A 19156-nucleotide genomic window follows, 5' to 3' on the forward strand; every position below is an offset into this window, starting at 1 on the left:
ACCATGCCCCAGCACAAGCATACCTCCAGTGATGGGCCTCCTCAATGGAGGATGGCATCCATGGGGAGAAACCGTGCTCCCTGCCAGACAGGGAAGACTGCCCTGAGTCCTCTGGGAGAGGCCACCAACAAGGCTTCTGCTTCTGTGTCCTGGGCAAGATTTCAGCCCCCAGGGCCATCTTTCCATCTGTAAAATGGGTTGGGACAGAGCAGGTGAGCACTGCTCGCTCACTCCCAACAGACTGTGGGTTCCATGTAGTTAGCAATAATGAAATACTTCCTTGTAATACTGTCCCTGGTTCTAGTGCTTGAGGGACAACCTCTAGTTGACTACAGTGGCTCAGAGATGGAATGAGATGGGCAAAGCAAGACGGTGGAAACATCCAGAAAAAGTGATAATCAGGCCTGGGCAGGCTGGCCACAGACGGCTTCAGGGAAGGAGAGCACCATAAGGAGTCTTGGGAAATTCTCGAATACTAACAGGGTGGGAAAAGAAAGTGTAATAAAACGTGACATGTGTGGAAGTGGGGTGAGAGGGAGACCTCAGAGGGGCATGATTTGGGTTTTCTTCTTCTGAGACACTTCATCTAGAGATTCAACCTCCACCCTGGTTCCAGTCGAGTACAGATGGTTTGGCGACTCACACCCGTTACTCACACCCGAGGTGAAGGCTTCAGCTCCCCTGCCTCTCTTGCTCCACCACAGGCAGGTGGCTGGAAGCCTCCGTCGACCTGACTTTGGCTGAGGGGCGGAGCGGACGCCTCGGGCTCCAGGCCCGCAGTGTAGCCGCAGCGCCGGCCCCGCCCCCGCCCGCTCCGCCCTGCAGGCCGGCCGCAGCCGGGCGCGCATCCCGCCCGCCCGCCCGCTCGCCCGCCCGCCCGCCCGCGGCCACCGAGCCAGGTGAGCGCGCCTGGCCCTGTCCCGCACGCGCCCGGCGCCCAGGGCCAACGCGCTCGCGGATCTCTACCCTGGTGGCCGAGTGAGGCACTCAGGAGGCTGCAGAGACCCCGGTCCTTGCTGCTGCTCCCCAGCACCCCTTTCGGCTCCCTGGAGCCCTCCCTACCTTGTGCTGGTCCGTTGGTTGGCTGCTGCGTCTAGCGAGGGAGCCGCAAAGAAGCCGGTAAGGGTGCTGGAAAAGGTATCCCAGCCCGAGGAAACTGCACGTGCCAAGGCAGGGAGAGTGGACAGGAGGTTGGCGTTAGGGCCCCCGACAGGTGAATCACAGGCTGAGGCGCCCCGAGGCAGCAGTCTCCAGGACCCCTGACGCCACTGAGGGCCTAGGATAAGCTGGTTTGGGGGTTGGGGGTTGAGGGTTAAGGGGACGGCCTCTCACTCAACAAACACCAGGAGCGAAGAGTGGGACCTGGCCTGGAAAAAGAGAGAGGCTTCCAGCTGGCCTGCACCCAGCGGGGTCCCGGAGCCATGCGGAACCTCTGTGAGGTGGGGGGTAACTCAGAACCTGCTTCAGATTGCTGGAGGTCCTGGGATATGGACACAAACTCCTGATGCAGAATGTGCAGCAGGGCAGTGTTAAAACTTTTTAGGGCAACAAAATGCAGAGGTTTCTCCCCGCAGACCCAAGAAACTTTGTCTTTGAGTTGGAATAACTGGTCCAAGCTGGCCCAGCACATCATAGGTGGAAGGCATGGTCCCCAACACATCTCCGGCTAAGCCCGAGGCCCCAAGAATAAACTCCCGGGAAGGGAAGGGACCCCAGATCCAAAAGCCAGTTCGTTTGTAGGATCTCAGCCCCAACAGGTGAGGGCTGAAACCAGACCGGAAGCAGGTGGGCAACGCTGAGACATGGGTGAAACCAAGACCTCTGAAAGGGTTCTCTGGTTCCCAGGAAGGGAGCTGGAGGGGCAGTTAGCAACTGAGTTTTATCCCTTGAGTTATCTCCCCTTGCCCTGGTAACAAGGGGAGAAAGGCACACCTATACCACCTTGGGTTCCTCCTCATCTGTAATTTGCAGCGAAGGTCAGGAGCTAGCAGTGGCTGGCCCTTTCCCATTCTGTCCTTCTTGGCATCTGGCTCTCTCCTGGGCTCTGGACTAACCTAGTGATTCCCAGCACCAGGTCAGTGCAGGCTTCAGGAAGAATTTCCAGGTGACCCAGAGCTGACTGTTGGATAGAATTCCCACAGATCAGTTGTAAACAGGGTAGTTACACCTTTGTCCTGAGCCTTCCAAAGTCCACATCTTCTAGAAGGCCCACCTATGGCCACGAGGACACAATGGCTACAAGCAATCTGTTTACCAGGTAGTCTTGCTCTCCAGTTTGGAGCCTAAGAGTGACCTCCCAAGGCCTTGCTCATTTTAGGATTTATTAGGGTGAGGAGTAGGGAAGACGGAGAAGATGCCCCTAACTGCTGCTTGACCTTGATGAGACCTTGGACCCCAGTCTTTCTATCTTCTCTGGGGCATGACCTTGGCACTGCACAGCCAGCCTGAGGGGTGGGAGAACTTACGGCTGCTGGGTGTGGGGCAGAGGCTGAGCTGTGTGGTTGGTTTTCCTCTTCCCCCAACCCCATCAGTCCTGGGCTGGCTGCCCGCTCTTTTCCCCACAGAGCTGGGTTTCCCTGGGGACCAGTGGCTTGGCCTAGCCCCACACCCACAGCCCCCTCCTGGCCACAACTCATGCTAGAAGGAGGGCTGGACCCTCTTGGACCCTGGCCCTCCGTGCCTCGCTGACCAAGGCCCAGTAGTCTTTCTCCATTGCTGGGCTGGGAGCAAGGAACAGTGACTCCCACGGAAAGAGGTAGGTGACTAGAGGTTGCTAGTCAGGGTAATGGCCAAGGCTGGGCTGGGATCCTTGTCACTCTCAGTGGAAGAAGAAGGATTTTGGGAACTCTGGTTGTCTGTAGATTCGGTGGTCTTACCTAGGGAAATGGAGAGTCCCAGAGTTCCCAGACTTGTGGGATCTAGAAAAGGGAAATCTGGGGCTAGGTCTCTGCAGTCGCAGGCTTATGGGCAGTGGCAGACATCAGAGCACAGAGGGTCTCCAACAATGCATGCAGTAAGGGGAGTGTGAGGTTCCTATGCCTGGAAGCCTCAAAGGGAGACAGATGCTATCAAGAATACCCTACAAATGAGTTCTGAGCTCCCCATGTAAGACTATTCCAGGCTCCCCTAAGGATGCCTCTGACTCTACCCAGACCTGCATCAGTGCTAGGACCCAATGTCCCATCTCCCCTGCAGGTCCTAAAGCTGTCTAGCTGACATGGCAGCTCCAGCGTCTCTGAGGGCCACAGGGGGTCCAGTCCTGCAGGGCACATCCTAGACCTTGGACAGCTGGACAGCCTGCCATCCGTGCTCCCACCAGCCAGGCCAGATCCCAGGCCTCCATTCACCATGGGCGGCTGCTTCTCCAAGCCCAAGCCAGGTACCTCCCCTTCTCTGACAGCCTTCCCCTCCCTCTGCACTTCACCAACCTCCAAAGTAGGTCAGGCTAGGCAGGAGCCCAGAATGTTAATGCACTGCAGGCAAGAAGAGTAAAAGCCTAGGAAGGCTCTCCTGAACTCCTCTCCTGTAGCAACCCCTCTTTATTGATTTGGGACTTTTGAGTGTTAGTGGTGGGTCAGCAGCTGATCTTCTTTAAAAGTTGAGTCTAGAAGATTCCTCCTATGCTGTGTTGGGCTAGGGGCTACTTCTCCATTCTGGAGAAGAGAGAGGCTTCTGGGGTGTTCTTAGCCACAGTGTAACAACCTCTTTGAGTCTTACTTAACCTCTCTGTAGAATGGAGCTGGACACTGCCCACTTAGGGTGGCTGACAGGGTATCATGGGCAGGTCCCTACTCTTCTCATCCTGTGTTATATAGTAGATGTCATCTTGGTTTCTCTGGGCCTCATCTCCTGTTCTGTGTTTGTTTGTTTGGGTTTTTGATTTTTGAGACAGGGTCTCACTATATAGACCGGACTGGTGTCATACTCGCAGAGATCCTCCTGCCTGTGCCTTGCAAGTGCTAGAATTAAAGGCATGCACCACCCTTCTGTCTTCTCCATTTATAGAGGAAATCCTGGGCCTACCTAGCCCTAGACACTCCAGCCAGGGGTAGGGTCATTCCAAGGTGCTACAGTGCTTAGAATCTGCCTAGCCATGGGATTCATGTCTTTGGGTTTCTCTCCCAGTTTGCACATTCCTTCTACCCTAGTTGTAACATCCAGGAAGTAGGACCTGTAGCCATGACAGGGATGTGCAAACTGAGGACTTCAGAGCCCAGTAAGGGCTCCACCCACCCAACCTTGTTCTGGCTGGCTCACTCTGCCAGCTTGCTCGGCTCTCTTTACCTGATACCCATCAGCTCGGTTACCTTGGGACTCATGAGACTTTTCTTCCCTTCTTGGGTCTGAGGTAGGACTTGGGGGAGGAAGTGGAGCTGTGACCCACTGGCAGTGTTGGTGGGGATTGCCCTTCCTCGCCTAAGCCTGTGCCAGGTCCTACAGCCTCTGCCATAGGTGCCCACTGTCTTTGTCTCAGTTTCTCCATAGAGTGGACAGCAATGTGCCTGCAAGATTCCATGGAAGTCCCATACTGGACACCTGTGTCGGGACTTCTTGGCTGGCAGGACAACATGGGGACAAGATGCCATTTACAGTTTCTTTTAACCCTAACGAGCTGGCCTAACCAGGGACCCCTGACTCCAACACTTCAGATCTGGAGCTAGGCATTATCCCCTAGCCCGGCCCTTGTCTGTTTGTTTGCTTTTGTAATTTTTTTTTTTTTCGAGACAGGGTTTCTCTGTATAGCTCTGGCTGTCCTGGAACTCACTCTGTAGACCAGGCTGGCCTCGAACTCAGAAATCCACCTGCCTCTGCTCCCAAGTGCTGGGAATAAAGGCATGAGCCACCACCGCCCAGCTCCAGCCCTGTTTTTTAAATTTTATTTTTATTATTTAAATTGTGTGTGTATGTGTGCATGTGAATGCAGGTACATGCAGAGGTCAGAAGAGACAGATGCCCTTGGACTAGGGTTATGGGCTGTTTTGAGCTACCTGGGTGCTGGAACTTAAACTCAGGTTCTCTTGGAAGAACAGTATGCGCCAGCACTGGTTTTGTTTTGTTTTTGTTTTTGTTTGGTTGCTTGGTTTTTTATTTTTATTTTATAAAATGAGCATTTTGCCTTTATTTATGTAAATGCATCGCATGTGTGCAATGCCTGTAGAGGCCAGAAGAATTCATCTGACCTCCTGAACCTGGAGTTACACGTGGTTAATTGGAAGCCATGGTGTGGGTGCTGGGAATCAAACTGGGTTCTCTGCAAAAGCAACAAATACCCTTGACCTCTGAGCTGTCCTCACCCATCCCCTTTCATTAAAAGACAGAGTTTTTACTATGTAGCCCTAAATGACCTGGCACTCACTACATAGACCAGGCTGATCTTGATTGTACTGTTGAGATCCCCATGTGCTGGGATTACAGACCTGAGCCATCATATGCTTTTAAAACTTTATGTTTCAAGGGATGAGAAGTTTATTTTGGCTTACAGTTTGAGGGGACACATTCTGTCATGGTGAAGGCCTGGCTGCACATGGCTTTGTGGTGGAGAGAACACTCAGCAGCTGCCTACATCTCTCTTTCTTTCTCCAGGAACTTACTGTTCTGCTCTGAGCTGGTCTCAAAGTGGCTGGTTATTCTTTTTTTTTTTGTTTTTTCAAGACAGGGTTTCTCTGTGTAGCCTTGGCTGTCCTGGAACTCACTCTGTAGACCAGGCTGGCCTCGAACTCAGAAATCCACCTGCCTCTGCCTCCCAAGTGCTGGGATTAAAGGTGTGCGCCACCACCGCCCGGCTGTGGCTGGCTATTCTTACTGCTCAGAGACAACGTTCAAACTTGGGCTCTTTAACCTCTTAGCTGTGTGGCCAGGGGCTGACCACCTCGCTCTGGTCCTCCATGTCCTCATGTAGAGTAGGGGGTGGCTAGCCTGGCTCTGACCCTGGCATGCAGGAACACTTGTAGCTGTGATTTTTTTTTTCTTCCTTTCTGAGGTGGATTCTGTGTTGCAGCCCCAGGCTCAGGCTCTAGTGGGAGGCTTGGCTCAGGAAGCTTCGGGATGTAGGCATGAGCACTGAGCAGTGGTCAGCAGGGCCCATGAAGAGACCAGAGCAAATAGAAGACCTTTGTGTAAATTCTTCCCTGTCTCTGCTACTCTTTGTGGCAGTGTCTTAGTGATAGCAGCATTTGCCTCCTGAGTTTCTCCTGTCTTGTTCTTGAGACAGAGCTTTGCTGTGTAGCTCTAGCTGGCCTGGAACTGGCTTTGAAGTCACAGACCTGCCTGCTTCTGTCACCCGAGTGGTAGACAGATTAAAGGCGTGCACCATCATTCCTCACAGTTCTTTTTTTCTTCCTAAGACTTTCAGCCAGTTGCTTACCTGTGTCAGAAGTGATAGAAGTGGCTGAGGAGATGGCTCAGTAAATAAGGTACCCACTACACAAACATTGGGTTCAGATACCCAGATCCCACATGAAAGCCAGGTGTGGTGGTGTGCACCTGCAACCCTAGTATGGGGGCTGGGAAGAGACAGGTAGTGTAGCCAAGTAGCCAGTCATGAGGTCTGGATTCAGTGGGGGAAGAAAGAAAGAGAAAAAGAAAAAAGAATTGGAGGGAGAGGTGGAAAGTGATAAAGACTTCTGACACCAACTGCTGGCCTTTACACGAACTCACAGATATATGTGTGTACACCCCTCTAGAACATGCGCATGCGCATACACACATACACTCCTACCCCCATCTTAAATGCCCAGCCACACACTGTTAAAAAACAAAACAAAACAAAACAAAACAAAAAGTTAATAGGAAGTACAAGTCTCTTGATCTGGCCATCTGTCTGCCTTTTATTAGGCTTTTGCTCTTTATCATGTCCTCCAGTAAGTTCAGAGCTAGCTGATAAATCTCTCTTACCAGGGCTAGGATATATTGCTCATAGTTAGAATGACCGCTGAAAATGGCAGAGACCCTGTGTTTAATCCCTAGTTCCAAAACCAACCCCCCCCCAATAATCCCAAACCACTCCCATAGTTTCCAAAATAGAGCTTTTGTTCTGGTTACACGCATGACCAGCGAATGCGCAGGTGCTCTTCGTTCTTCCCTACCCCCTTTTTTGAGACAGGGCTTCTCACATGTTAACCCAGGCTGGCCTGGAATTCACAATGAAGCCCAGGCTAACCCTGAGCTCGTGGCAGTTCTCTACCTCAGCCTCCGGAGTGCTACAATTACAGGGGTCAGTCACTACTCCTGACAGTTTGTTCTTCATCCTTGATGCTGGGGCCTTGAGGATGGAACCCAGGACCTTGCCATGCTAAGTGTGACCCCATCAGTTGTCTCTACCATAGCCTGTTCTCATTTTGTGACTAAGGTATCTTGAGGCCCAAGAGGCAATGACAGGGACTGGGACTGGGACTGGGCGGCTAATGGGATCATGGAACTGGGTTGACCTGGCTCTGTGGGTAAGCAGGGTCCTCCTCCAAGGCGTCCCTTCTGCTCCTGACTTAATGACTGCCCAGGAGAACATCAGTGAGCTTGCCTTGGAGCCTTCTGGAAGCATGCAGAGAATAGCGGCCTCTCTGGCACCCTGCCAGGCTGTTCCTGTGGCCTCCCACAGCTCTCACCACTGAGAGCCGCTGAGCTTGACATATTTTTCTTCTTAATTCTTCCAAAAACATTCTAACACCATTACATAAAGTGTGTTAGTTGGAGTTCCTACCCCCACATGACGGCCTCCACAGTGTGGCTGCATGCTCTTGTGTCTGACTTCACCAGGCCCAGTCAAGGAGCTGCCCTTTGCCTTTCTCCCCTGCAGTGGCAGGGCCTGAGGAGAAGGCTGGGATGCCTGCTGGCATGTGGAAGGGAACTGGGACCAAGCATGCAAGGATCAAGGACCCCTGCGAGTCGAGTCGGAGGGCACAGCCATGGAAACTGTACCTGAGCTAGTGAGCTCACACGGTCTGGAGGGAGAATGAGGGTCAGGGCAGCAGCTCAGCAGCCAGGCTAGTCCTTGTATCCTTTGTTTCTGGGGTGTCCAGTCTGTCCGAGGTGAAGGGGTTCAGAGGTAAAAGCAGGAGAGAGGCTTTGATGCCTGGGGGCATGGAGAGAGAGCCACCTGCTCCCAGGATGGCCCATGCTGTGCCAGAGCCTAGCCTCCTCCTCCTTCTCCTCCTCCCTACTGTAGCGGCCCAGGAGACCAGATTACAGCTGCTCAAAATTCTGTTTATTGTTCCCTTCTAATTAAAAAAAAAAAGAAAGAAAGAAAGAAAAGAAAGAAGGAAAGAATCCAGGCATGTCATGGGGATTTGGGGAAATGCAGAAAAGTTCAAAGAAGGAAATGTCAGTCTCTAGCTACCTATTCTTGCTATCCTGAGGTAGCCCCATGGACACAGTGCAACCACTGTGTGGCAGCCATGGATCTGCTCCTGAGGTAGCCCCATGGACACGGTGCAGCCACAGTGTGGGAGCCATGGATCTGCTCTTAAAAAGAAGTTGTTGAAATTAGGGGTTGGAGAGATGGCTGCTCTTCTAGAGGAACCAGGCTTGATTCTCAGTACCCACATTGCAGCTCAGAACTGTTTATAACTCCATGTCTAGGAAATCTAATGTCTTCTTCTGGTCTCTGTGGGCACCAGGCACACACATGGTGCCCAGATATGCATGCAGGCAAAACAACTACATAATTAAAGTGATTTTTTTTTTTTTTGGTTTTTCGAGATAGGGTTTCTCTGTGTAGCCCTGGCTGTCCTGGAACTCACTCTGTAGACCAGGCTGGCCTCGAACTCAGAAATCCGCCTGCCTCTGCCTCCCAAGTGCTGGGATTAAAGGTGTGCACCACCACTGCCCAGCAATAAAAGTATTTTTTAAAAATTTATATATAAAGGGCTGGAGAGATGACCCAGCAGTTAAGAGCACTGGCTGCTCTTCCAAAGGTCCTGAATTCAATTCCCTTCACCTACATAGCAGATCACAGCTTTCTATAACTATAGTCCCATGGGATCTGATGCCCCCTTCTGTTGCACAGATATACATTTAGAAAAAATATGCACATGCATAAATAAGTAATTATTTTTTAAAAATTGTAGAGATAAAGAAAAAGCTAAAATTTTGTCCTGCACTTTGCCTTCCTTTTGTGGTATTGGGACGCTGATCCCAGGCTCCGCCCATGCACGGCCAGGCTCCGCCCATGCACGGCCAGGCTCTGCCCATGCACGGCCATTCTGCCACTAAGACATGCTCCAGCCTGAGTACATTTTTTCCTCAGGTTGGCTGCAAACTTTTTTTTTTAAGATTTATTTATTTATTTTATGTATATGAGTACATACATCATTGCTCTCTTCAGACACACCAGAAGAGGGCATCAGATCCCATTACAGATGGTTGTGAGCCACCATGTGGTTGCTGGGAATTGAACTCAGGACCTCTGGAAGAGCAGTCAGTGCTCTTAACCGTTGAGCCATCTCTCCAGCCCATGGCTGCAAACTCTTATGTACCTGAGGAGGACCTTAAATTCCTGATCCTTTTGTCTCACCTCCTAAGTCGGGATCATAGGTGTGCACTACTATGCGTTGTGTTTTTTTTTTTTAAATTGATTTATTTGCTGTTACTGCTATTGTTGCAGTTCTGAGGGTGGGCTAAAGCCTGTGCATGCCTCAAGCGCTGGACCTCTGAGCAGCAAGCAGTCGTTTGCTTTCATTTTTTTTTTTTTTAATTTTTTTTTGTTTTTTCGAAACAGGTTTTCTCTGCGTAGCCCTGGCTGTCCTGGAACTCACTCTGTAGACCAGGCTGGCCTTGAACACAGAAATCCGCCTGTCTCTACCTCCCAAGTGCTGGGATAAAAGACGTGCACCACCACTGCCCGGCGTTTGTTTTAATTTTGAACAACAACAACCTATTCAAGCTGGGATACCGATGATCCAAGTAGCGCCTACCTGGGGTCATACTGCTTAGGAGGCAAAGCAGGAGGATCAAGAGATCAAAGATGTCATCAGCTATATATTGGTTTTGAGGCTGTCATCGTCCAGCTACATGAGACTGTTTCAAAACAAAACCCTCAAACAACAAAAACCATTTAAAGCTAATGGGAAAGTTGCAAGGGCAGTGAGTGGTTCTCGTCCCCACCCCCACCCTTCTTGGTCTTTGATGTAGGGTCTCACTTTGTATTCTAGGTTGGTCTAGGACTCATGGGAGTCCTGCTCAGCCTCTGGAGTACTGAGGTTGTAGGGGTGAGCCACTGGCCCAATAGAACAATGAACGCTCTTCCATTGCCCAGGTTCACTGGCTGTGAACTGAGCTGTAAATGTGTCTCCCAGCAGGGACATCGCCTTTGTCTATCATTAGATAGATGAGTTGGGCATGGGGTTCTTTCCTCCAGACTAGCTCCAGGTGAAGAGTTGTCTGTGTTCTGTGATTGATTCCCTTACTGATTTTATCACTGGAAAAAAATAGAAGTTTCTGGTTTGGCTGTAGTTCGGTGGTGGAGTACTAGCCTGACCCGAGAGAGGCCCTGGGTTCTTCAACAAGAAGAAACACATGAAAATGAATTGAAATCAAGCACTTGCTGCTTGGACTCTGCTCTGTTTGGCCTGTGGGGGGGGGACAGGGCTGGTTTAGCTAGGGCTCATGGCTGTTCTGTCCACAGTGGAGCTCAAGATTGAAGTGGTGCTGCCAGAGAAAGAGCGGGGCAAGGAGGAGCTGTCAGCCAGCGGAAAGGGCAGCCCCCGGGGTTACCAGGGCAACGGCACAGCACGCCACTTCCATGCCGAAGAGCGGCTGCCCACCCCACAACCCTATCCCAGCCCTCAGGACTGTGTGGAGGCTACTGTCTGCCATGTCAAGGACCTCGAGAATGGCCAGTGGGTGCTGGGGCTGCAAGGGTGGTGGTGGTGGTAGGACCTGAGGTGGTGGGGTATGGGGGAGGCCACACATGAGGGGTTGGGCTGAGGCAGTGGTATGAAATGAGCTGTAGCTCTTAGCTCCCTGGGTGCTAAGTACAGCTGACACTGTGCTTAAGCTGCTCTGGGCTTCGAAAATATTGGACCCGGGGAGGAGGTGCTTACAGGAGGACATGACTAGCTTCTGGCTTGATCTCTGAGTACAGCCCCTCCCCAGGATGCGGGAAGTGGAGCTGGGCTGGGGAAAGGTCTTGCTGGTGAAGGACAATGGGGAATTCCATGCCCTGGGCCATAAGTGTCCTCACTATGGAGCGCCCCTGGTGAAAGGTAAGGAAGTGTGAGGTATACATGGGAGGTGGGATACGCCATCCATGCCTACATAGGGATTCCAGAAGGTCCCAGGGCCTTCAGTCATTTGTGAGGGTTCCTGGGTTGCGGAGAGGTCCAGCAGGGTCCAGTACCAGGAGCCCTAGAGTGCAGTCTTTGGGCATGGTGCTAGCCTGGCACTCATTTGTCTCTCCTAGGTGTACTGTCCCGGGGACGTGTGCGCTGCCCATGGCATGGTGCCTGCTTCAACATTAGTACTGGGGACCTAGAGGACTTCCCAGGCCTGGACAGTCTGCATAAGTTCCAGGTAGGGCTGGAAAAATGGCATGGTGGGAGCCTGTGTTGTGGAGTCAGAGACTGAAGCAAAGCATCTCAAAGTTTGGTGCTGATGCTGCCCTCTCAGGTGAAGATTGAGAAGGAGAAGGTGACCGTTCGGGCAAGCAAGCAGGTACCAGGGAGACTCGGGTCACCAAGGCCCATGTTTAAGGAAGGGTTTTGAACCGGCTGGGAGGGTATCTTGGCTGGAGATGAGCATGTAGCAAAGCCCTGTGGTAGAGGGAGCCTGGCGTGGGAGGGGCATGAGGGATTGTAGGATGGAGATGAAGCTGGGCTGGAGCCTCAGGATCCAAGCTCCAAGCTGCCCTTCCCCACTCTCAGGCCCTGCAGCTGCAGCGGAGGACAAAGGTGATGGCCAAGTGTATCTCCCCAAGTGCTGGCCACAGCAGTAGCACCAATGTGCTCATAGTGGGTGCAGGTTGGTGTTGTGATAATGAAGGAAAGGGGAAGCTTGGAGGGTGGGAGAGGCCTTGGCCTTGGTCTACGGTCCTGTTGCTCAGGTGCTGCTGGCCTAGTGTGCGCAGAGACACTGAGGCAGGAAGGCTTCTCAGACCGGATTGTCCTTTGCACACTGGATCGACATCTGCCCTATGACCGGGCCAAACTCAGCAAGGTAGGAATGGAATGGGGTACCCTGTCCCCAGGTCCCTGTCACATCCACGTGTGTGCCTTGCCTGGCACACACTGAAGGTCTAGCTGAATCTTCTCTTCAGTCTCCCAGGCCTGTCTATGGTGCTCGCAAGAGATCTGGGTTTGTTGGGCTCTGTCCTGAAGCTCCAGTGTGATGCAGTGTCCTCACCCTCCTTGGGGTCTGCATCCTCTACAGTACAATGAAATGTCAAGAGTGTAATACATATGCCTTTCATCTTAGCACTTGGGAGGTAGAGCTCTGTGAGTTTGGTAGACATACCTAGTTCCAGGCCAGCCAGAGCTACAGAGAACTTGTCTCAAAAAATAAATAAATAAATAAAAATAAAACAAAATAGCCACCATCTCACCATCTGGCCCTGACTCGTGACCATGTTCCTCAGTCCCTGGATGCACAACCTGAACAGCTGGCTCTGAGACCCAAGGAATTCTTCCGGGCCTATGGCATTGAGATGCTCACTGAGGCTCAGGTATGAGGAAAGTGGGAGTGTGTGTGGGGGGTGGGCAGTCAATGAAAAAGTTTAAGGAGGCAAGAGGCCATGGGTACTCCTGGAGGTGTGATGGATGCTCGGCCCTCTGTGCAGGCCTGGGACCCAGCACTGAGCCTTCTTCCTGGCAGAGGGATAGGGGATGGTCTCATCCCAGCTAAGACAAGGGAGCTTTGTGGGACTTGAAAGTACATAAAGACAGCTTTGAAGGGCTGGGACTACCCTGAAGCTGCACCTTAGAAGCCTAAGTTCGGGCTCTGGGGGTCTTGTGGAACTCTAAAGTAAGCCACAAGGTCCTAGCCTGTGCTGAGGTCTCCTGGGGCTTGCAGGTGGTCACAGTGGATGTGAGAAATAAGAAGGTTGTGTTCAAGGATGGTTTCAAGCTAGAGTACAGCAAGCTGCTGCTGGCACCAGGAAGTAGGTAGGTAAAGGTCTTCTGCCTCTGCCAGACACTAGGCAGCTGGACATCGGCCAGGGTGGGAGATCCTCACTGTTCCCACCCAATTTTAGCCCTAAGACCCTGACCTGCAAAGGGAAAGATGTAGAGAATGTGTTCACCATCCGCACGCCTGAGGATGCCAACCGCGTGCTGCGGCTGGCCCGGGGTCGCAATGCTGTTGTTGTGGGAGCTGGCTTTCTGGGTGAGTAGCTGCAGGGGAGGTGGGTAGCAGTTAGCTACCATGGCCAGTCCTAGGGCGTGAGTAGAGTGCCAGCCTTGCCACTCCCTGCCCACCACGCAGGCATGGAGGTCGCTGCTTATCTGACTGAGAAGGCCCACTCAGTATCTGTGGTAGAGCTGGAGGAGACACCCTTCCGGAGGTTCCTGGGGGAGCGTGTTGGTCGTGCACTTATGAAGGCGAGTCTGTTTCAATGCTAGGCCTCTAGACGCCCTGGCTGACTTGCCTGGCCCCAGGCCAGAGTCTTACCCACTATCCATGTTCCTCCTTGCTTGTACAGATGTTTGAAAACAACCGGGTGAAGTTCTATATGCAGACAGAGGTGTCAGAGCTGCGGGGTCAAGAGGGCAAGGTAGGCTTTTTTCTGCTGCTGCTGCTGCTGCAGTCTGTGTCTCTCCCTGTGCTCAGGAACTGTGTCCACTCACTCACCCATCCCCTACCCCCAGCTGCAGGAGGTGGTGCTGAAGAGCAGCAAAGTTCTGCGGGCAGATGTCTGCGTGGTAGGCATTGGTGAGTAGGTAGATGAGCAAGTACTAGTGAACAGAACTGTTACTTGAGCCTCAGTTTCCACATTTGTGGAATGGGACTCCAATGGTACCCACTTCACAGGACCGTTGTATACTGGGCTTAGTCCAGGCCTCTCATGGAGCAGGTGATCGCTCTCTGTGATACCAGCTGATACATAGGACATAGACAAGTTTCTGATTGCCAACTGACAAAGTAGTTTGGGGAGGAGCCAAGCTGGAAGGTGGCAACACAGGGTTAGAGAAGCATAGCTGTAGATCCCCATCAGGAGAGTTCTTTATTGGGGAGACAGTTCCTGAGGCTAAATAGGGAGCACAGAGCCTACAGATGGGCTTACAGAGGGCAGGATGCAGCAAGTCCCAAGGTGGGCATCCTATGGGTGATTAATCTAGAGCCGGCAGGTACAGCAGGAATGGAGAGAGATGAGACAGGAGAATGGCGAGACCAGGGTGTGGATGCATGGCTTCTGTCCTGTTAGGTGCGGTGCCTGCCACAGGCTTCCTGAGGCAGAGCGGCATTGGTCTGGATTCCCGAGGTTTCATCCCAGTCAACAAGGTGGGGCTGGATGACGTGGGTAGGCGTGATGCGGGGTGGAGCACGGCTGGACCACCAGGTCAGCTCCCCTGCGCCACCCTCAGAGCCCTGGCCCTCTCCCCACAGATGATGCAGACCAACATCCCGGGAGTGTTTGCTGCAGGGGATGCTGTCACCTTTCCTCTCGCCTGGAGGAACAACCGGAAAGTGAACATTCCACACTGGCAGATGGCTCACGCCCAGGGTATGGCCAGCCCCGAGGCAAACTAAGGGCTGGAAGGCTAGCCCAGGGTGTCAGCCACCTTCAGGTTCATTCCCCAGTAGTTGATCTGGGATCTTAAGTTCAAGGGTTAGTGGTTCAGTGAGCCTTATCCAGTGACCAGTCAGTTTACAGAGTGGCCTCTCTGCTGAGACCCTCTGCATACTTAGTTGGACAAAACCCTCTCTGTCCCAACTGTCTCTTTGCTACCCTCTCCTTTTTGTTCTCAAGGTTAGGTATTTGGTAGAACTGCTGCTTGGCCAGCAATCACCTCTGAGAGGGAGGAAGGTTTTTGTTTGTTTGTTTTTGTTTTGTTTTGTTTTTAGTAGGCTAGCTTCTTACTCAGGGCCTGTCTCTCTTGCGCCACTAAACTACCTCTATGACTCAGTTGGGTTATTGTGGGTTTTGTGGAATTACGTCCCCCTACATTTGGTAGCCACCAGGTCTCCTGAGCTTCATGGACTATGCTCTCAATCCCTAAGATGCAGGCACCAGTGTGTTCACCACCTCAAGACCTTATAAAGGACCTCTACATCCCTCGTCTTGGACAGGGATTTCTCCCACGTCTTAACTTCCCTTTCTTCTTCCTCATCATTATCAGAAGGGCTGATGGTAATGGTATTGCCCAATTTTAGTGTCTGTTAAAATTTAAGCTTTAAAGTTGCTACTAGAGAGTAAGGATCCAAAGGCTACTCCTTGGCCAAATATAATTAGGACTTAGGGCTCTCTGGGAATTCCTAGATGTATTTAACTATAGATTCAGGTGGAGCTTTAGAAGAAGTGGGAAGCCACCTGTGCTAACTCTGTGGGCCCTAAATGTGCCTGTCATCTCTCCTGTCTGGCCTTTGCGCCCCATTGTTTTCCCTCTTTACATCTGCTGTATCTGATCGGTTGTCTGTGTACACAATTGTGAAGTAGCTCACAACCCTGGTAGACCTTTCAGATGTACAACACCTCATTCAAAGAGGAGTAATGTAAGTGGATCTCTGGGGGCCAACCGTTCCCCTCTGTACCTGTTAATCTGCATCCAAAGGTGGGCTATGGGCTGAACATGATTCCATTTTTAGGAGGCCTAGGCAAAAACCATACCTGTCAAGGGTCCCTAGAGTGGGCTGAGGGCAGGCAGTGCTGGGGTGGTGAGAGAAAGGATTGAGCTCTCACCACCCTGGGTTTTTCAGGGCGGGTAGCAGCTCAGAACATGCTGGCACAGGAGGCTGAGATCAACACGGTACCCTATCTGTGGACTGCCATGTTTGGCAAGAGCCTTCGCTATGCTGGTAACTAAACACTTGTCTCGTGGGCATGGGGGCCTGAAGGCACTTCAGGATTAAGTGTGGGGGTTGGGTCCAGTAAGAACTAAGAATTGCCAAATAAGAACTGTCTTGGCTCAGATGCATACTGTAATCCCAGCAGTCCAGAGGCTAAAATGGGAAGATCAGGAATTGGAGGCCAACTTGAGTCTTAGATGGTGGCGCTAGGAACTGCTCAGGAGGAGTAGAGGGTTGATGATTTGGCTCAGTGGGTAGGGGTTCTTGCTGATGATCTGAGTTTGATTCCTAGAACCCACACAGTGGAAGGTGAAAAACTCACCTCTCGCAAGTTGTCCTCTGACCTCCATACATGTATGTGTGCATACTCGTGAAATAAATAAATGTAATTTTAAAAAAGTCGGAGTAGGATCCAGGCATGGTGGCACATGAGTTTAGTCCCAGCACTTGAGAGCAGAGCCAAATGGCTCTCTGAGTTCAAGGCCAGCCTGATCTACAGGGAAACTCTGTCTCAAAAAACAAGAGGGAAAGAGAGGGAAAGGTGGGGAGGGAGGCTGGCTGTTTAGACAGGAGTTAGGAGAGCAGGCCAGGGAGCCTGTGATAACTGTCCCCTTCCCCAGTTCACATGGGCACCCTCCCACAGGCTACGGAGAAGGCTTCGATGATGTCATCATTCAGGGGGATCTGGAGGAGCTGAAGTTTGTGGCTTTTTATACCAAGTGAGAGCAATGGGGTGTGATGGGAGCGTGGAGCAGTGGGAGTGCTGTTGGGAATGGATAGTGTTAGCAGAGCAGCAGGGGCTCGGCTAAAAGGCAAGTGAATGGTGGTGTGGGTGTGTCGGGCAGGAGATGAGGAGATGGAGCAACAGCCCTCCCATGCATCAAACAATACTGTGTCTTTCGGATATTTCTTTGAGGTAAGTGTTGACACTGAGGTAGGTAGGTGTCTACAACAAGGAAAGACAGACTGGTGTAGACAAGCTGATGCTAAGACTGGGCCCATCCCTGAGCTGTGCCAAGGGTTTCCTTGGGCAGCTGACAGTGCTGGGAACAAATGGAGGACTGGGTGCTCAGGTCATCTTGTTTCCCTGGACAAGAGCTTTCCTGGCATCCCAGGTGAACCAAAAGGTGTTAGGATCTCAAGAAGGACCACTGCTGCTAGTGGTCCTCAGGCTTGGGCTCCTTCTCTCTATAGAGGTGACGAAGTGATTGCTGTGGCCAGCATGAACTATGACCCCATCGTATCCAAGGTGGCCGAGGTGCTGGCCTCAGGTCGAGCCATCCGGAAGCGGGAGGTGGAGTGAGTGCGGGTGTGGGATGCTTTAGGGGGTGTGTGGGTGTCCTGGATAGGATCTGTTAAAGCTACCATGGCAGTCTGTTGCCCACCCAGTCCTGTAGAGCTCTTATCCTCACTTTCAGTTCCCATGGTTCCTGGGTGAGATGGGGGATGAATTTGGTTTAGAAGTTGACAGGATATGATTACAAAGAATCAGGTGTGTGGCCCAGAGAGGAGCCAATGTTGGGGGGTGGAGGCAATGTGATTTGTGCTAAGCTTGGCAGAAGCTAGGTGGAGAAACGTAGCAGGTGATGCTCCCAGATATGCTATCCACAGAGAGATGGGGTGGTTACCTGACATCGGAGAAGCAATGGACATGAGCCGTTACCTTCATCCCAGCACAGTGCCAATGAGTGCCTGGTAGCTTAACCCAGAGAACTTCCCAGAACCAGGGACAGGCCAGAGGTGTCTGAGGGGCTGATGGCTATGTGTTGGGGTAAATCCTAGAGTAGAAGACTCAAGAGTGGATCTGATAAATGACATGCTTTCTTTGGCCTTCTGTTTTTCCCTCTTGCCTTCGAAAAGCTTGTTTATGCTGCCCAGCAAGTACGTGCATTCTTTCTTGTTGACTGTTCTGAGCCTTTCTTCCCCAGCCCAATGACTGAATTCCCCTACCTTGCCCAAGTCCATTGCCTACGGGGCTTTGACACAGATCAGTCCCTGCTGCTGTAGTCAACAGTCCTTTGCTCATGGTGCTTAGAGTGGGGAACCTATCCTCTTCTGTCCTGACCCATCCTCCTCTCATTCCTGCAGAACCGGTGACATGTCTTGGCTCACAGGGAAAGGATCCTGAGCTCTCATGTGGTGGATCTGGGCAGGCCTCTGGGGCATCAAGGTCAGAGACCAAGTCCTGGGGCAAGTGCCAATCTCCAATTTCCCAGGATCCCTCAAGGTGGAATCTGAGTCCTCCGAGGCTTGCCTTCAACTGTCTGCTTACAGAGAGGCTACTGCTGCCTCCAGGAGATGGCCCATTCCCAAGGCCTCAGCTGTCACTGACAGCTGGCTGTAGAGGCAGGACAGGCTCTGCCTCTGTTTCCTCTATTAGGATGGTTTTCCCAGGAAGCCCCTTCAACATTACCTTAAAATTAAAGCACATGTATCAGCAGATCTGTGTCCCAGTGTACTTGGGCCAACAATTAGAGCTAGGCATGATGTGACATATCTGTAATAGCAGCACTCAAGTTCAGAGGCAGGAAGGTTACAAGTTTCAATCCATCCTGGACTACATGAGATCTTTTGTTTTTGAAAAGCTTCAGAAGCCAGAGGCAGCTTTTGTATTTGTCCACTTAAGAGAGAGGGGAGCTGGGTCCTGCAGACTCCATGCTGGCCACAGTAACCTGAGCTGGCATAATAATGATGATGATGATAATTATTATTAACCACAGCCAGGAGGTGGTGGCACACACCTTTAATCCCAGTGCCTGGGAGGCAGGGGCTGGCAGATCTCTGAATTCCAGACCAGCCTAGTCTACAGAGCTAGTCCCAGGACAGAGCTACATAAAGAAACCCTGTCTGAAATAAAACAAAATGAAAACCACCTCATTGTTTTAAACTCACAAATACAATGCTGGATTACAGTAATCACTAAAACACCTATCCAGTCCCACTCTATATATCTCCATTTATTTTTTTTTTTTTGTACAGTTAGGACAGCCATTGTGAAGGTGCTCTTGACTTTTATTACTTTACATTTATAAGCTCTTACAAAAAAATGAAACTAGACCAATTAACTTTACATCCATTTCAGGACTACATGTGTCCCTTTTGCCTGAACTTCCTGAATCTTCATTTCATAGACGATTCAGCTGGCAACAGACTACAATTTAAAGAAAACGCGGGCTGGGCAGTGGTGGCGCATGCCTTTAATCCCAGCACTTTGGAGGCAGAG

The 19156-nt window shown here is 51.6% G+C and overlaps 1 protein-coding gene across 4 annotated transcripts; it reads left to right on the forward strand.

Moving 5' to 3' along the window:
• The first annotated feature begins 888 nt into the window (after positions 1–888).
• Positions 889–18375, forward strand: Aifm3 (apoptosis inducing factor mitochondria associated 3). Of its 4 annotated transcripts, XM_031363277.1 has the most exons (22): positions 889–1119; positions 2565–2755; positions 3196–3379; positions 10619–10832; positions 11089–11198; positions 11396–11505; positions 11602–11646; positions 11856–11952; positions 12035–12147; positions 12566–12652; positions 13000–13091; positions 13181–13311; positions 13411–13526; positions 13628–13699; positions 13794–13857; positions 14351–14427; positions 14533–14650; positions 15844–15942; positions 16577–16652; positions 17128–17232; positions 17794–17814; positions 18022–18373. In XM_031363277.1, exons 3-22 carry the CDS (start codon positions 3349–3351, stop codon positions 18059–18061), a joined length of 1818 nt encoding a protein of 605 aa, XP_031219137.1. In that variant the 5' UTR covers positions 889–1119; positions 2565–2755; positions 3196–3348; the 3' UTR covers positions 18062–18373. The 4 variants fall into 4 exon arrangements, with proteins under 4 accessions (XP_031219137.1, XP_031219140.1, XP_031219141.1 ...); XM_031363280.1 differs by lacking the exon at positions 17794–17814 and having other exon boundaries at positions 18022–18375; XM_031363279.1 differs by lacking the exon at positions 889–1119 and having other exon boundaries at positions 2294–2755.
• Positions 18376–19156: the final 781 nt, after the last annotated feature.

The sequence above is a fragment of the Mastomys coucha genome, unplaced genomic scaffold, assembly GCF_008632895.1.
Source record: "Mastomys coucha isolate ucsf_1 unplaced genomic scaffold, UCSF_Mcou_1 pScaffold12, whole genome shotgun sequence".
In the NCBI taxonomy this organism is placed as follows: Eukaryota; Metazoa; Chordata; class Mammalia; order Rodentia; family Muridae; genus Mastomys; species Mastomys coucha.

What these genes read in the sequence shown, in the direction of transcription:
- Aifm3 (XM_031363277.1), top strand. Translation starts at nt 3,349, where the DNA reads ATGGGCGGCTGCTTCTCCAAGCCCAAGCCAG. An exon ending in CCGTTCGGGCAAGCAAGCAG is followed by an intron (nt 11,647 to 11,855) that starts GTACCAGGGAGA and finishes CCCCACTCTCAG; the next exon opens with GCCCTGCAGCTGCAGCGGAG. An exon ending in CAAGAGCCTTCGCTATGCTG is followed by an intron (nt 15,943 to 16,576) that starts GTAACTAAACAC and finishes ACCCTCCCACAG; the next exon opens with GCTACGGAGAAGGCTTCGAT.